Here is an 18,144-nt window from a genome sequence, read left to right on the forward strand (position 1 = left end):
AGACGTCACTGGACTCAGGGAAGCCCTAAATATGACTTCCCATCAGGCCTATATGGTTTTCCCACTCCAGATGCAGTGCCCTAATTAAAGACCATTTTTACACAAGCAATGTTGCAGAGTAATACTGTTGACATTCCAAAGGAAGCAGAGCTAGAAATTTAACTAATGTTCAAATTCTCATGCAGAATAGGAAACGGTTTTGTTAACCTTTTACCCACATAATTTCAATTATAGTAATTAAAAAACTAGAAGCAACTGCTCTAAGACATATAAAATGCACAAAGAAATTATGGCTCATTAGCCAGACAGAATATTATGCAGTCATTAAAAATAATGCATATGCTCATTTTTAAGAACATAAATACCCATGTTGTACTGTAGTGTTTTTTAAAAAAGCAGACTACAAAATTATATGTATAGTGTGCTGGGTGATCAACCAAAAGCAAAAACCAATAAGGGAAAAGGTTTTTTTAAAGATTTTATTTTTGACTAATCTCTATACCCAATGTGGGGCTCAAACTCAGAACCCCGAGATCAAGAGCCCCATTCTCCACTGACTGATCCAGCCAGGGGCCCCTCACAACCTCACATTCTTAACCTTCCTTCCTCCCTTTTTTTGTTTTAAAGCTGTTTTCACCTGCGACTCTGTAAGTCTTGCCCAAGAAATGTGGGCACTTCAGGTAAGCACATGGTGTCTTATAGACAAGCAGCACTTAAGACCAAGGGACTGAGATTTCCTCGCGACTCACAAACGTCACTACTGGCTCATGCCAATCCCACGCCTTCATTTGGCTTAATTAGCTCCAAAGTCAAGTACTCTAGTAACTGATGATGCACCCAGGGCCCACTCTTGTTGCATCTGGGGCAGCTCCATGAAGGTGACAGAGAACAGAGAACTCACGGGGAGCTTGGGTCCTCTGTCAGGAGGAAACGGCAATATTCAGCTGAGCCGAGAGAAAACACTGGTCCAGTTTTGAGTTTCCACTTGAGTACAACCACTGTTATACATGCCATAGAGAGAACACAGAGGATGCTCCCCTGATCCTGAGGAGTTTACAAACCAGTCCTCCAATAGGTTATTACACCAACAGTCAAAGACGGACTGTTGCTGCTTGCAACCTGGTGGTATGAAGGATTCTGAGGTTACACTTGGGTTGAAGGGTACAGAGTTCCAGTGACTTTGGTCATGGGCGAGCCAGGGAAGGTGGTGGTACACACACAGAGTGTTTGCTACCGATAAGGAGACAGGTGCAACTGTCTGCTGCCCTAAAGCTTTCCCCAACTACCTTCTCCCTTGTGGGTCTCCTTCTAGAGGACAAAAGAGCCAGAACCTACCCCAGACTTTCTTACAACCAAGGATGACCATATGACCAAGTGGCAGTCTGGTCGGAGAGTTGAGAGGAATAAGCCAAGATTCTCTCCCTGAGGAGCAAGAAGTGTATGAGGAGGGGCTGCCCAACGCCATGCTCTCCCTCCCGGCAGGATACAGGGGTGGGGGAGCGGGATGTTTGGAGCAGCTGCAAACATCCTGTGATCGCCGGGAGCACAGCTACAGCTATGCTACCCAACACAGTAGCCATGAGTCGTACATGCCTGGGAGCACTTGAAATGGGACTGGTGCTACAAGTCTAAAATGCACATCGGATTTCAAAAGCTTCATACAAAAAAAGAGGAATGTAAAATAGCACATTAGCAATTTTTCTGATTGATTATCTGTTGAAATGGCAGTATTTCAGACATACTGGATTAGATAAAAAATATCTTTAAAGTTAGTCATTTATTTTTTTTACTTTTTATTATTTTTTTTGAATGAGACTACTAGAAAACTGTAAATGACATAGGTGGTTCTCATGTTCCCATTGTCCGCTGCTGATCTGCAGAACTGCAGGAACTATGACCCAGAGCCCTGACACTGTGGAACCACTGACCCGTCCCACAACTACCTTCAGACTTCTTGTTACATAATAAAGCCATTCTAGTCAAGGAGTCTTTTTAAGCCTCACAGTTAGTGGGTTAAAAGTAGGCAGGACCAGATGTTATCCCCACCTCAAAGATGAAGAAACAGGCTCAGAGATGAGAAATGCTGCTCAAGGTCACGTGAAGGTCACATGGTGAAGGAAAGGCAGGATAGGAATGAAAACCCCAAGGCCCTTTATAGCAGTTTGCGATCTTCCTCCTGCATTGAGCTCTTAAAGGCAAGGACACACAACATAAGGACAAAGTAACAGAAGCTTGGTGACACCTACATGTGTGGGTTTTGTGGTCACCTGGAAACTGGGAGCTTCTGCTCCCAGATATGTTGGGAGACAATTCTCCATGCTGTTTCTACATGCCTGGTGACAGCTTTTGTTGCAGACTATCTTTTCAATGTTTATACAGCAAACAGCATTGGAAGATAGAAATAGAGCTGTCCTCTGGAGCAGAGGGAAATTTATTTGCTGACCAGGCTAGTATAGATAATGTCTCCCTCGAGGGCAAAGATTGGGCAGATCTGCCTGCAGCTCCTTTATAACTCGGGAGTTTCCTAAGCTTGGGGTCACTCAGCTGTGACGCACAGTGTGTGCACGGTATCCCCATGGGCCCACTCCGCATCGTCCCATGGCACTTCAGTGCCAAGGAAGTCTGATGCAAGCACGAAGCTCGTGCGGCCTGCTACATCGGTAATAATGCCCCCTGTCTGCGCCGCCCTGCTGCTGGGCTGCAAACAGGAACGCAGGTGTGGTGTATGCTGTGGCATACCACCCAGATTGCCCTTCAAGAATGAAGACCTTATTCTCCCAGCCCTCAGCTGACGGCCCCCTTTGGGGATTGCCTTGGCTGGAGAGCGCCGCCTTACCCCATTGCGGGGTGGCCTGCATACAGACACTGGCTGACATGAGGTATCGTGGCTTGGCCCCCTACCCCAGCTAGGTTAAAGTTCAGAGTCAGCCCAGCTTCAGAACTTCCTCTAGGACTGGCTGAGGGCTCCACAGAGATGGCCCTGTGGCTCACCTCTTTCCTCCGCCCCGTCCTGCCTCCTCGTTTCCCCCTCCACAGTTGCAGATCCCAAGAGCACCCCAAAAAAATCTCCTGTACCCTAATCAGCATCTCAGGGTCTGCTTTCCAGAGAACCCACGCTGTAACAAGCGAGGTCTGCCTTCACAGGGATTTCCTGGCCTGGAGGACTGTACACCTGTCTTGGATCCACACTTTAGATCTGAGGGCTGGAAACGCAGCACGTCTTACGCTTCAGTGACAGAGTCTTTCTGTGCCTTCTGTAACCTGTGAAATGTAAGGCCCGTCCTGAGGCATATGGAACACTGGAGATATACCCAGCAATCTAGCTGACACCCGGGGCTATAAAATCAGCCATATCTGTGAATTTCAGTTGACAACCTGGCTCCTTTTGCTGTTTCCTTGACAATTAAAAACAAAAAAGTAGGATTTCCCCATTAGTCGAACACATCAACTTTAACATTAAGTGACAGAGCAAAACTTACCTTTTGGAAAAAGGAACCTACAGTTGACCTTGGACATCACGGGTTTGAACTGTGCAGGTCCACTTACAGGTGGATTTTTTTCGATAGAGTAGATGGTAAATGTATTTTGCTTATTATTTTCTTGACAGTTTCTTTTCTCTAGTTTATTTGATTATAATAATACAGTATATAATGCACGCAATATATATAATATGTGTTAATTGACTATGTTATCAGTAAGGCTTCTGGTCAACAGGAGTCAAAGTTATATGTACATTTTCGTGTCTGCAAGGGGATCGGCACCTGTCACCCCTGTGTTGTTCAAGAGTTAACTATAGCTGGTTTTCACAATGCAAAGGCTATGACCAAATCCTGATGGTCTCTCACCTGAGAAGCTCCTGCAGTTGGGGTAGCAGCTAATCTGGGATTTGGGGCTAACTTCACAACCTCTGAAAAGGGCACGTCTGTTCCAGCTGCAAGGCCTAGAAGGGAAAGCTCATTTCACATCAGTGCATGCTGCAAATGAAGACATTAACTGAAAATAGCATCTTATCTCTGGGGTGATAAAATATTCTAAAATGGGATTATGGTGATGGTTGCACAGCTCAGTAAATTTACTAAAAAATCACTGAGTTGTACACTTAAAATTGGGTGACTTTGATGTCATATAAATTGTGCCTCGGTAAAACTGATAAAGAAAAAGAGAGAGAGAGAAGAGAGAAATTTGATGTGCAGACCCCGCCCCAGCAGGCCCTAGTTTGTCTTGCTCATTGAGACAGCACCTGTCACAGCAGGGCGGCTAACCCGCACCCCACCCCACCCCCGCCGGCGCCTGACAGGAGGACTTGCCTGCCTCTCCTCCCTCACCTGGCTCCACTCCCCATGGCTCACTGCACTGAAGCCACCCCAGGCTGCTTATGATTCCTTCTACCTCAGAGCCTTTTCACTGTGTCGAGTGTCCCGGCCTCCTCTCTTCACGGACCTGCGCTCTTCTCAGAGAAGCTGCAGCTCACAGTGTCACTTGTTTGGAGGCTCCCTAACCCTCCATCCCTAAGTACCATCTGCTGTCCTCACAGACTTCATGCAATTTCTGGCCACAGATTGAAGGTCCCTCCCTTGCTGAGCCAGAAGCTCTGTGAAGCCAGGGACTGGGTCTCCAGAAGAGCCCTGGAGCCTCGCACACCTCCTGCATGCCCGAGGCACTCAATAAATACTCCCCAAGCAAATGAGCGCAGGGCTGGAAAGGAGGGAAGGCTGCCATCGGTGGGCAGGAAAAGCGAGGAATTTCTAGGCAGTTGGAGTAGTATCAGAGAGGCAGGGAAACACAGGACCACTGCAAGTGAGGCAGGGCCCAGGGAAGACACGAGGCCCAGCTTCCAAGTAGATGCTGGGATATCTCACGTCAGAGCTGCATGGGAATGGGGTGGGCAGCAGAGAGACCAATCAAAAGACACTGGTCCCTTGTCCACTCATTCAGAGACCGCCTATGTGTGAGGTTCAGCCCGGACACAGCTGGGAAGAACAGATGTGAAGTGGCTAAGACACCTCGGGGTGAGGACCAGTGTGCTTGGACTTAGCTTGGGCTTTGGTTTTGGAGGGCAGAGTGGGGCAGTGCCCCAGGTAACCTCTGGCAACACAATAGGCACAGAAAAGGAAAAATAAAAAAGAAACGCAATGCCACATAGCAGTGGAGTCCCTAAAGGGCAGCGCCTTTCCAGCTTTAGCAGAAGGAGGAGTGAGAAGTGGGCCCTGGGCTTCTCGTGGGCAGCACTAAGGGCCAGACGATTATGGAACCGTATTTTCAAGGTGGCTGACGGAAAGTATTTTGAAGTTAGAGTCCTTTGCCCAAACAAGGTAGCATTCTTTTTTTTAAAAAAAAAGATTATTTATTTATTTGAGAGAGAGAGAGGGAGCGAGGGAGAGCACAAGTGTGGGGAGGAGCAGGGGGAGAGGGAGAAGCAGGCTCCCCACTGAGCAGGAAGCCCAATGCGGGGCTTGGTCCCAGGACCCAAGCCAAAGTCAGATGCTTAAGTGACTGAGCCACCCAGGCACCCCACAAGGTAGCATTCATTTGGAGGGTGAAACAAAGCCCATGCTGGACATGTAAGGCCTCCAAATTATCACCTACTGAATTCCCTCTTAAACTTATCTAGGTTGTAGAGTCCAACAAAACTATCATGGAAAAGAAAAAGGAGAAAGAAACTATAGGGAATTAGAGAGAAATTCATAGGAAAGTGCAAATAAAAGCCAAGATGATGTAAAGTTTAATTAAAAACACAATCTGGAAATAAATTACCCAGTGATCTTGACACAGGAGGTGGCCTGAGGTGGGGTAAGGTAGACAAGATAGAGAGGGAGGGGAATAAAAGAGTAAGAGGTTAATTATTAAGAGAAGGATCTGGTCCCCAATTAATTCTCAATGTTGATAGAAACATGTAAGTTTAAATAGGTGTGTTAAAAAGTGAAGAGTAAATGCATGAATAGAACTGCCAAAGGGAAGAGAGCCCTTGAGATAAATGAGCAGCTGGAGAAGCAGTCTGAGCAGGCAGAGGACAGGGCAAATTGACTAAATGGGCCCCTTGTGGGCATGGGCAGCACTCACTGAGAACCTGCCTAAACGGGGGAGATCCGAGTTTCAGCGAGGCCTCCATCAGAGCGAAGGGCCCCCATGGAGCTGTCCAGGGTACTGGACTGTTTGGCTCTGAAGCCTTCAGCTTTGTCTCCACTTCCTGCATTTCCTGAAAAGATAGCCCTGGACTTCATCCACCTCTCCTGCCCACCAGCTGTCCAGACCCACACCCATGTGCCCTCAAGAATGTCCTGCGACCTTTCCCAATATCCTTGTGCTAAGCCTGACCGTGACCAAGCCTCATTCAGTTAGGAACCTACTTTTCTTTCCCCAACTTTAAGTACAGAATAAAAGAACAGAAGGTTTGGGGTTGGCTCTTGCCTGCTAGGAGAGAGAAAAATGAAACTAAAACCCAAGACTCCAACATCCCTAAAGACTGGGAACATCCCAACCTCCCCCCTTCTGTCCTCCTCAGCCCAGCCAGTGCCCCAACTCTTCCAGAAGCCTCTGTTCCCCATCCCTTGACCTACCCTGGAAAGCTCGGTATGCAGAGCCCACACAGGCCGAGTTGGCAGTGTCTGTGACATACACTGGGGCGCCAAACACATCTGCAAGCACCTGGAAAGGAGGGAAGTTCTTACTGTGGTAAGCTGTTCCTTGGAGGGAACACAGATATTTGGCACACGTTTTCTATGCTTTTTTTCCTCATGTGTCTTCTGATGCCTTCCATTCCATCTCTACTGCCTTCAAGTAAGTATACTCAGCCATGCCATCCTGATACTAATAGAGTCAGGATGACCTGGGGGAAGTTTCTAGTGGAGGGCCACAGCTCTCCAGGTTGTCCCTGCACTATTTAACCATTTTATCAAAGACAAGGAGGAAGATTAAGAAAGTATACTTAGCAAATGATTAAGGTGGAGATCGCTGGAGGTAGAGACTAATGTCAACAAATTCAAACAAATCCAAACTAAGAGGGCATGTCTTACAGGGATAAGGATAAATTTTTCCATTTAGCTCCCCAAAATAAATTGCATAATTTTAAAATGGAGGACCTCTACTGAGTGGAGCTCACATGGAAAAGACCTGGGAGTCTTAGTTGACTGGAAATATTACAGTGGATGCCACTGATGGCCCATTTGGATTCCAATACTGGACTGGTGTGCATCTCTCCCCCAGATGCTGTGAGTATTGGCTGCTAATGGCTCACAGCTGCCCCTCATCAAAGGAATTGCTCTTGGCTGAACAGAGGATGCCTCTCACAGGAAGTTATTCTCACCTCTCTCCAGGTTAGCCACTTGGCCCCCTTACCCAAGGTGGAACCAAGTCTGTGGTACAGTTCATGTTTCAGATCTTCCCTATGGGATGGAACTGAAGCTGAAACCACATTCTTGCTTATCATTTCTCCTGGCCCTACCTGCAACCCTCACTCTCTCCTGGGAGCACCGTCTCGACAACCCACTTACAGAAGAATTCTCATCTCAGGCTCTTCTTTTAGAGAATCTTACCTAAGACAGGTATATTATAAGTCAATAGTTGATACAGCCTCAGGCTACATCCTCAGGCTACATCCAAAAATGCTCAGTGTCCCAGTAAGACACTGAGAGCCCCATGATGTGATAGTCTGACTGTCAGACATCTGCAGGAGGGGGAACAGAGGCAGTCCTTATTGGACAGTGTCTGGCTTTTAGAAGTAACAGACATGGAAGAGGCCCTACTACTTGGCCTACTACCAACACATACCTGTAAGATATCTCTGTTGTGAGATGCCCCTCCAGTGGCCAAAATCTTTGTCTTGGGCACTGCAAGGAAGAAGAAAACACTGATGGCTGTAACAATCTCCCCAAGACAAAAAAGACTTTTCCAGAGTTCTTCAGCCACAAAGGGCTTGTACTGGGCCAATGCCTCTTGCTTATCACACAGACTCAAGAGAGATCCAAAGCTGGTTCTGTCCATGCAGGCTTGTCACAAGTAATTTGCTTGTGAGGCTGCTGCCCCACCAACCTCTTACTGTCTTCACTTTTTTTTTTTTTTAAATCATTAAAAAAAAAAATCTGTCAACAAACCAGGAATAGAAGGGAACTTAATTTAAATTAAAGGCCATCTATCCAAAATTCATAACAAATGTCATTCTTAACAGAAACACTTAGAAGTATTTTCTGGAAGACTGGTATGCCTCCCAGACCCCAAAAAATGGCCTCCAAATGACCCCCTGCCTCCCGATAGGTTTACGTTCACGTCGTTTCCTCTCACAGTCAATAAGACTGACTCCTGACCTGTGGGATATTGTGTAAATGGTGGAGTGTGAGTTCCAAGAGTAGCTCATAAAGGACATTGAGGCTTCTATCCTGTTCTGTTGTAGATCACTCTCTTGGATCCCTCACTTTGGGGACTCCTGCCAACAGCCCTGTGAGGTGGCCACCTGGGAAGCAGATCCTACAGCCTGAGTCAAGCCTTCAGATGACTGCAGCCCCAGATGACATACTGACCTCAACCTTAGAAGAGATCTCAGCCAGAACTACTGAGTTATGCTAATCCCAAATTCTTGACACACAGAAAAGATGTAAGATAATAAATGTTCATTGTTGTTTTAAGCTGCTAAGTCTTGAAATAATTTGTTACACAGCAATAGATTATTAATAGTAGGAACAAAACAAAGACTCGTACTATTCAATACACTGTCACATAGTACTAGTTATACTAGCCACGCCTATAAGGCAAGAAAAATAAATAAAAGTATAAGGATTGAAAGAAAATAAATAAAACTACCATTATTATTTACAGACAATAAATTATCTACTTAGAAAAATTAAAAATAGGGGCGCCTGGGTGGCACAGCGGTTAAGCGTCTGCCTCCAGCTCAGGGCGTGATCCCGGCATTCTGCTCCTCTGCTGGGAGCCTGCTTCTTCCTCTCCCACTCCCCCTGCTTGTGTTCCCTCTCTCGCTGGCTGTGGCTGTCTCTGTCTCTGTCGAATGAATAAATAAAATCTTAAAAAAAAAAGAAAAATTAAAAATAGGCAAACTAACTAAATTTTAAAAAGTTTCCAGACACAAAAATCAACTTAAAATGATCAATGGCATTTCTAGCAATAATCAATTACCAAATGTGATAGAAAATAAATTACCATTCACAATGGCAACCAGAAATATAATGTAGCTAGGAAATACCTTAGCAAAGAACTCAGAAGTCTCTATGAGGAAAAAAATGGAAACTGTTATTAAAGCACAAAAAGGAGTATCTAAGTAAATTAAAAGATATTCCACGGTCTTGGGGTGGATTTGAACTAACATTTTAAAAGTGTCAATTTTTTCAAATTAATTTATAAATTCAATGCAACCTAATTAAATTCCAACTGGATTTTTTTTTAAAGAACCGAATCAATTTAGTATAAAATATTTATGGAAAAATAAAGACCCATAAATGGCTAAGACAACACTGAGAAAAAGAAAAGTGAGGGGGTGAATTGCTATATTAGATATTAAGACATGTTTTGGGCTGGACTGTGTCCCCTCAAAATTTGTATGTTGAAGTTCTAACTCCTAGTACCTCAGAATATGACTGTATTTGGAGATAAAGACAGATACATGTTTAAAAAGGTAGGTAATTGAAATGAGGCCATTAGGTGGGCTCTAATACTATATGGCTGCTGTCCTTATAAGAAGAGTCTATTAGGACACACAGCGGCAAATCCATGTGAAGACACAGGCATCTACAAGTCAAGGAGAGAGACCTCGGGAATAACGAACCCTGCTGACACCTTGATCCCAGACTTTTAGCCTCCAGGATTGTGAGAAAATAAATATCTGTTGTTTGATTTATCCGGTCTGTGGTACTTCGTTATGCAGACCTGGCCAACTAATGCAAACTACAAAGCCATAATAATAGTTTGTCCCAAGAGCAGACCAATTGGCCAATGGAGTGGAAAAGGGGAAGCAGAGAGAAACCCACGTATATAAAAAAAACTTGATAAATGATAAAGAGGGCACTACAAGTAATGGAGGAAAAGAGAACTGGGTCATCAGGTGGGAAAAAATTGAACCGGATCCCGATTTACACCATTCACAAAGGTGAACTCCAGAAGGATCAGAGTCCTAAATGTGGAAGTTCCACGAACAGTACAAAATGTAAAAAAAAAAAAAACATTTCTGTGGCACTGGAAGAGGGGAAAACCTCTTCAACAGTATCTCAAAAGCAAAAAATTTAAAACGAAATATTGGCAGGTTTAATTCAGTCAAAATTCTGTTCAGTTGCCAACACTATAAATAAGGTTAACAGACAAATGACAGAAGATGCTTGCGACACAGAAAGCTGACAAGTAACATTCAAAGTACATGATAAACTCCTGCAAATCGTTAAGAAAAAGATGGGAAATCCAATACGGGGAAATGGTAAAAGATACAAACAGCCAATTCACGGAGGAAAAAAACCAAAGTTACAAAGAGCTGTTCCAAATCATTATTAGTGAAAAAAAACCAAAAAACGCAAATGAAAGTAACACTGAGATAGTAGTTTATATCCCTCAGATTAGCAAAGGATTCAAAGGTGCTTAATGCTAAGCGTTGGTGGGGATGTGGGAACCCTCATGCACTGTCAGTTAGACCAATGATTTCAGAAACCTCTCTATCTCTCTGCCTCTCTGCCTCTCCCCATTTCCAGCAGCAGCAGCAGCATCTGACCTCACGCTAAAGAACTGCCCTCCAGCCAAAGTGAGTAGCGACCTGGGGAGGGTGCCTGGAGGGCTTGAGGAGAATCAGAACTTGAAGTAACACTGAGCTGCCTGGCAGACGGGGAAAGGGACAGACATGCACCCAAGAGAAATAAGCTACATTCATCTTCCAACCAAAATAAAATCCTGCCGATTGTGGCATGAGGAGAGCCTCTGTCAGCTTTAAAGCTTATACAATGCTTGCAAGTTTCAACTTAAATCTGCCTGTTGTCACCCCATCTACTTCTCTAGCCTGGAGAGCGCAGGTGGGGCAGGGAGGTGGCACTGGGGTGGGGGGCACGGGGAGGAGGGACCTTGCACCTGAACAGCAACCTAGGCTTGCTGTCTACACTGAGAACCAGTTACTCATCCAGTACTACGAACCCACAGCCAAGACAGTTGAGAAAAAACAATGGCATAAAAGAGAAAGATCAATGTGAACAGACTACCTTAGAAGGAAAAGAACCCAGGCAACAAAAGGGCAAATTTGAAAAAATTCCAATATTTATCTTCTGGTGTATTCGAACGGGTACAGAATCCATAAAAAAGAATAAGCCATTATGAAGAAGAACTGGGACACAAGAAAGAGTTGAAAAAAATTAAAAAGTGATATATGATTATAAACACATTTAGGTGGAAAAACTAATTAGAATAAACACAGCCATATCTAATATAATAACCTGACAGATACAATCCAGGAAATTTCCTATGATTTAAAGTGATAAGGAAAGAGACAGAATAAAGTTAGAAGACACAGAATTCATTTATCCTTTTAGAGTTATTCAGTCTACAAATATTAAGGGAGAGCCCAGTTACCACCTGGTAGTAGTTTGAGAAGTAGGAATAGATGGTTTAACAAGACAGATGAGAGTCTTCCTCTCAAAGAGCTCATATTCTGGTGGAGGAAGGACAGACTGTAAACAGAGGCATTTAAAAATAGAGCATGATAGTGACAAGCTCATTTTTTAAAAATTTTATTTATTTATTTATGTCATCTCTACACCCAACATGGGGCTCGAACTCACAACCTCAAGATGAAGAGTCACATGCTCTTCCGAATGAGCCAGCCACGGCCCCCTGATAATGACAAGTTCTATGACGAAATAAAGCAAAACACAATTAGGGCCAGACAACCAACATCCGGTCTGTATAATACAGGGTTTCTCAAGCTTGGTACAGTTGACATGTGGGCTGGGTAATCACTGGCTGTGGGGGGCTGTCGCACACACCGCAGAATGGGCAACAGCGTCCCTGGCCTCTGCCGGTGAGAGGCCAGGAGCACTCCCCATTTGTGACACCAAAAATGTCTCCAGATATCGTCAAATATCCTTTAGGGGGCAAAATCACATCTGTTGGAAACCACCAGTCTACTACGGATTCTAGTAAAAAGAACAGAGAAAATGAAGGGAAAGAAGTCATTGGAGAAATGATGTGATAAGTTTTCCCAAGCTAGAAAAAGTTAGATATATTCAGGCAAAAGGGGCCAGCGGGTGCTTGGCACAATGAACGCATAAGGCCGATACCTAGACTTTAGTTGAGAAATTTCGAAATCCTAAGAAAGAAAAGATTCTAGAAGATTCTGCAGAGGAAAAAAATACCATTCAGATGAGCTTCTCTTGGTGACGCTAAAAGTCAGAAGACAACAGAATGTTATTTTCAAAGTTCTAAAATAATATGATCTTTGAGTTCAGACTTCACGTATTATAAAAGGAGTACTTAAGTGTGAAGGCAAAATTAAACTGTTTTCATTCAGTCAGAGACCATCCCCAGACTCCCACCTCTACATGGAAGAATTAGTCAAGGATGTCCTGAAGCAAAGATGAAAGCCAGATACAAAGCCACTTAGATGTGCGATATAATAAATAGTGGTAATCAAGGAAAGCTACCAAGTGTATAATTTAAATAATTATTGATGCGTAATGCACACCAAACAGTAACATTCTGGAACTGGGAAATGGGAGGTAAAGAAAAGAGAGAAGAGGGGGTGTCTGGGTGGCTCTGTCGGTTAAGCATCTGCCTTTGGCTCAGGTCATGATCTTAGGGTCCTAGGATCGAGCCCCACATTGGGCTCCCTGCTCAGTGGGGAGTCTGCTTCTTCCTCTCCCCCTCCCCCTCTCCTTGTTCATGCTCTCCCCCCGCCCTCTGTCTCTCTCAAATAAATAAATAAAATCTTAAAGAAGCAGCAGCAGCAGCAGCAGCAGCAGCAGCAGCAGGGCCATTACGCTCGGATGCCAACAGTGGAAACGTCTGCGGGGCCAGGAGAAGGGAGTAACTGAGCGGACCGGGCTAGTGTATGGCAGCACTGTCCCAACGTGGCACCTGAGTGAGCAGGCCCAGCCTAAAGGTATTCGATTAACAAAGTAAACGTTGTGCTAGCCAAACACGACAAGTTCTAGAAACAAAATCCATACACTCAGGTTGTCAGTTTACTACCGATACCTGTTACACAGAAGAGAAGAAAAGAAAAATCAGCCAAGGGCAGGCACAAGATTGTTCGTGGCGGCACGGTTCATAACACTGAGCTGGAAAGAGCAAATGTGCATCACAGAACAATGGATAAATCGATCGTGGTAAATCACGTGATGGAATACCACACTGCTGTGAGAGCTGACAACAGAAGCTACGCTAATTCACACGGATGAATTCATGAACATAACGTCGAGTTATGGAAGCAAGTCACCTAAGAACATGGGTCAGTCCACACAGCAGCCAGGAGAATGATGCCTCACATTGGTGCAGCCCTTCTTGGGGTTGCAAGCACGCTCATTTATGTAATCTTATTTGAGAGGAACCCAGCAGAGCTGGCAAGACAGGTTTGACGCTGCCTTTAAGCTTGCTAAGAGGATAAGTAACTTTATGCGGGTTTGCACAAAAATGCTTTAAAGGCTGGGAATCATGGCACAATCCCATCACCCCTCCAGTGCCCAGGAGGACCTCTCTGCTCTCACTGCCTCTTCCTGCACACTGTTGGGGCCAGCACCCCATAAAGTGCCACCTTCTGCTGGCCGGAGAGCCCTTCATGCCAGGCACTGGGCGCCGAACTCAGCACCATCCCTGCCCTGCTCACTGATCTCTTTTCAGGGGATTCTGGAATCTTTGGAGACCTCTGGGGAATGTCTTTCTTTTCTTTTCTTTTCTTTTCTTTTCTTTTCTTTTCTTTTCTTTTCTTTTCAATTTTATTTATTTATTTCAGAGAGAGAGAGAGAGAGCATGCACAGGGGGAGGGGTAGAGGGAGAGGGAGAAGCAGGCTCCCCACTGAGCAGAGAGCCCGATGCGGGACTCAATCCCAGGACCCTGGGATCATGACCTGAACCAAAGGCAGATGCTTAACCAACTGAGCCACCCAGGTGCCCCCTGGGGAATTTCTTTTTACACTTTGAGTGATGGAATGGAGCGTAATGGAAATATTCATCATGGTCATTTTATTTATTTTAAACTTTCTGTTGAACACACACACACACACACCCTGAAAAACGTACGTAACACCTCACAAGCTGACAGCTTGACAAATTTTCACAAACTCAAGACACCCATGTAACTCAGGGAAGAGAACACCACCAACACCCCAGAGGTCCTCTACCTCTGACAGGTAGCTGCTCGCTGCCCTGGCTTCCAGAGACAGTCTGGTTTTGAACTTGACGTACATGGAACCCTGCCACACGTACTTTTGTGTCTGATACTTTTGCTCCGAGCGACGTCTGTGAGAGTCACCCATTTCCTTGCCCGTGGTGGAGGCTGGTTTATTTTCATTTCTGTGTAGCCTCACCCTGCACGAATACTCCACAATGCGCTTATCCTACTACCCAAGTTGGGTTCCAGCACGGGGCTAGTAAGCACAGTGCCGTGATGAATGCTCTCCTGTACATCCTTAGAGACCATGTGTACACATTTCCGTTATGCATCCACAGACAGGCAAGGCTGCTGGGGAGGTGCGTGTGTGTGCAGCTTCTCGAAAAGGCTCACCTGATGCTGATTTCTAGAGTATGCTTGCACTTGGTTGGTTCGAAGTCAGAAAACATACTACACAGAGCTCAGATTGTCCATGAAAGTATCATGAGGAGCCGCTCAAGCAAAGAGACTTCTGGGGTTTTCTACCTTCTCTAGTGACAACAGCTGCTGCCCAGGGGGACAAATACATCTTAGACACCCGGACTCCACCCTCCCGGCAGAAGCCTCTGCCCCAGACCATTCCAGGGCCGGCGGTAAGGGGAATTCGCTGCCCTCCTAAAGCTGCCCATTCCATAGCTCAAGTTCTTAGAAATCCCCAACCCACCCTGCCCTGCCTTTCCATTCCTGGACCTCTCAGCTGGGACAGTGGTTCTGCATTCCCCATTCTTCCCCGTCCAAGCCGAAGCACTCAGACTGTGCCCACAGGCAGATGGCCCTGGCCTAGACCTCTCCCACCTGCGCTGCCCATGTCCTCAGGTCCAGAACTTGGGACACTGTGTCTGCATGTTGAAGGTCCGGATTACAGAAAGGTCTCTAAGTGCTACAGCTACTCGCCGAGGTCAGGCTACTGGGGACAGAGCAGAGAAGCAGGAACAAGCTGCCTCCTCGTCCCTGCCTGACCGCATGGGCCCACTGACTCACCTTCTCCCCAGCCACCAGGGGCCGGGCTCGTCTCCCTCCTGTCCCTGGAATGAAGCCTCAACAGACAGTGCTGTGCGAGGCCTGGCCCGAAGGCAGGCTGTGAGGGTCCCACCCCAGAACACAGCCACCGCAGCTCACTTACTGACTCGGTAGCCCAAGGCCTCGGCATGGATCCTCTTGGCCATGAACTGCCCTTCAATCAGTGCCCGGATCTCCACAGCCCGAGGAAATGCTGAGACCTGTCCCCAGGAGAAAGCAGGCACAGTGAAGACCCCTTGTTGTCCCTGTATTGTGTGTGTGCGTGTGTGTGGGTGCGTGTGCATGTGTGTGCGTGTGTGTGCGCACGCATTGTGTGTGGGTGCGTGTGCATGTGTGTGCGTGTGGGTGGGTGAGTGTGCATGTGTGTGCGTGTGTGTGCTCATGCATTGTGTGTGGGTGCATGTGCATGTGTGTGCATGTGGGTGGGTGAGTGTGCATGTGTGTGCATGCGTGTGCATGTGTGTGTGCGTGCGCGTGTATGTTGTCTTTTTAAATGACAGCCCGGTTCGGGAACTCATACTCAGGCCTCCAGGGCGGCTCACAGGCAGCTGGGCTCTTGACCCACTAAGCACCCGCCGCACATGCTCACACACACATCACTCGCACATACATGCCCCCAGCCTCAGGCGTGTTCACTTTGGGGACACAGAACATCAGAGCGCTCGGTCTCAGGCCACCAAGGGTTCAACTCTGATAAGTTAATGTAAATCTTGCTGGGATTTTCATTTTCTTTCTTAACAAAACCGAGGTCACAGTGGCACCTGTGTTTCAGGGTGGGCATAACGATCAAATGGGACAAGAGAGCCTGGTCTAGGTGTTTGACACTAAGTGAGAATCCGGAGCTAACGCTGAGAACCCACAGATGTGGCGTGTCCCTCAGGCTAATGCTGACAGGTGTCAACCCCAGCTTCGCCCATGCCTTAGCCCCTGACACCAGTTACGGACCCTACCTTCTCCCTGATAGACCTCGACAGGTGCATGCAAAAGGGAACAGGCCTATCTTCTCTGTATGAACAACAGAAGCTGAACAGACCCTTCATCAGAAGACCGAGATGAACCCTTCCCCCTACAGTTTATATAAAGCTCTCCACTTACAACCCAATATATGATGGGCCACAAACCGGATGCCAACTCTAACTGTAACAGTCACTAGACAGAGCAACTTACTCAAACCCATGTAGGAAAGGCCTCATGGTGGAGCGGAAAGGAAACTGCTTCAGAGCAAGGGAGGACTGGGTCCGGAGGCCCCCTCCGTTCCACCCCCCGGCCCTGCTGACTTGGGCACATGATTTGACATCGCTGGACCTCAAGATGCCCTGAGCAGTCAACGAGGGTTGCAGGAGACCGCCAGTACGGTGCTTGGAGCGAAACAGCACTCGATAAATGTTAGTGCCTCCCGTCCCCGAAGCTTTCAATCACGAAGAAATTCCTGAGCTGGAGACAATGTGAGACCTTGAAGGTGCAGGACTAAGCTTGCCAAGGGAACAGGCTCTATGGCTCTCAGTGGCAGTCAGTGTGGACACGAGTTAGCTTCGGAGAAAGCCCGTAGGTGTGAGAGAGAATGGCGTCTGTCTTAGATCCTGCGGACTCCCCAGCACTACAATGCACTCTGGCTCATCAAAATGTTTGCTCCAGCAACAGCAGAGTGAATGAACGAAGTCCCTCAAGTCGCAGAATTGGGAGGCTACTGTTAAACTGAATACTCTCTCCAATACCAATGCCACACGTACCTGGTTTTCTGCGCTAAACCGATGGCGCCCGATAATTTCAGGGGTGATCTCCATTACATCAAAATAAAAACCTGAAACAAGACCAGGAAGAGATTCACTGTCGGTAATCAAAAACAAAAGATAAGCTTCTCAAAGACTTAGGACAGAACAGGGTGAAATGACCCCATATCTCTGTCCCTCACATGAGACGGGAATGCTCCCCGTTGCTGCTCTCCAGCAGGAAGGAGAGGAACTGGAAGGGCCCGGGCTAGATCCTCTTAGAGACAGTTCTGCCCACTCTTACCCGACAGCCCAGACCAGAGGCAGCTGCCCCACCAGCCCTGAAATACCAAAGCAGGTTTGATCGAGGGCGGCATGTCCCCTCCCTGCTCAAAAGGCCTGGCCCAATGCTGGGCCCTCTCCCTAACACAACCCCGCATGTGGGGCAGAAAGTGACATGTGGGTACACACCAGGGTAGAGCAGGAGCTGTGGCTGCCATCCCTGATGCTGTCACCAGGGGCTCTGAGTGGGACAGAGACACGGCTATGGTCTATACGGAGAACAGCCCTACCTCACTCAGATCATAGGGTCTCACGCTAGTTCAGAAGGCCCACGGAGCAGAGGGACAGACAGCTAGGGCTCCCCTTGGCTTGCTCCATGGCCCTCCTCTCCCCCGTCCCCTGGGGCCCTCCTGCCGGCAGCTGCCACCCTTCCCAGGTCTGGGTGTCACCGAACAGCCTACCCAGATTCCCGCCGTTGCCCATCTCCGTGGACTGCAGCGCCTCAGAGAAATCACTCCAGGAACAGGACGCAGACTCATCACGGATCTTCTCTCTCATGAGCGAGCCGTTTTTAAAGCTGCAGAAGTGCACACAAGGGAGGGAGGGACCTGAGGGAGGGACCCAGTGCTTGCTGGCTGGACCCATGTGTTTTGGTGAGGAGTTCCAGGTCGAAGGGCTGCAGGTCAGGCTGGACCACAACCCCCAGGCAGTGAATGGCAGAGATCTGAGGTTCTCCCTCAGGCTTCAGGCCCAGCAAAGGTCCCTGGGAATCACTGGGAGAGACACTTGTCT

The 18,144-nt window shown here is 47.0% G+C and overlaps 1 protein-coding gene across 3 annotated transcripts in view; it reads right to left on the reverse strand.

The window, feature by feature from the left end:
- XYLB (xylulokinase) overlaps nucleotides 1–18,144 on the reverse strand; it is a 49,608-nt gene that overhangs the window by 1,832 nt on the left and 29,632 nt on the right. For 2 of the 3 annotated variants that reach the window (XM_040636948.1, XM_040636950.1), the window contains 6 exons: nucleotides 17,814–17,929; nucleotides 17,092–17,162; nucleotides 15,465–15,561; nucleotides 7,768–7,826; nucleotides 6,558–6,645; nucleotides 3,846–3,940 (listed from right to left, as the gene is read on the reverse strand). In XM_040636948.1, coding sequence (XP_040492882.1) covers nucleotides 3,846–3,940; nucleotides 6,558–6,645; nucleotides 7,768–7,826; nucleotides 15,465–15,561; nucleotides 17,092–17,162; nucleotides 17,814–17,929 — 526 coding nt within the window. The remainder of the gene's footprint in view (nucleotides 1–3,845; nucleotides 3,941–6,557; nucleotides 6,646–7,767; nucleotides 7,827–15,464; nucleotides 15,562–17,091; nucleotides 17,163–17,813; nucleotides 17,930–18,144) is intronic. The other variant, XM_040636949.1, reaches the window with a different exon arrangement.

This window comes from Ursus maritimus, unplaced genomic scaffold (genome assembly GCF_017311325.1).
Source record: "Ursus maritimus isolate PB19 unplaced genomic scaffold, ASM1731132v1 scaffold_20, whole genome shotgun sequence".
Taxonomy (NCBI): Eukaryota; Metazoa; Chordata; class Mammalia; order Carnivora; family Ursidae; genus Ursus; species Ursus maritimus.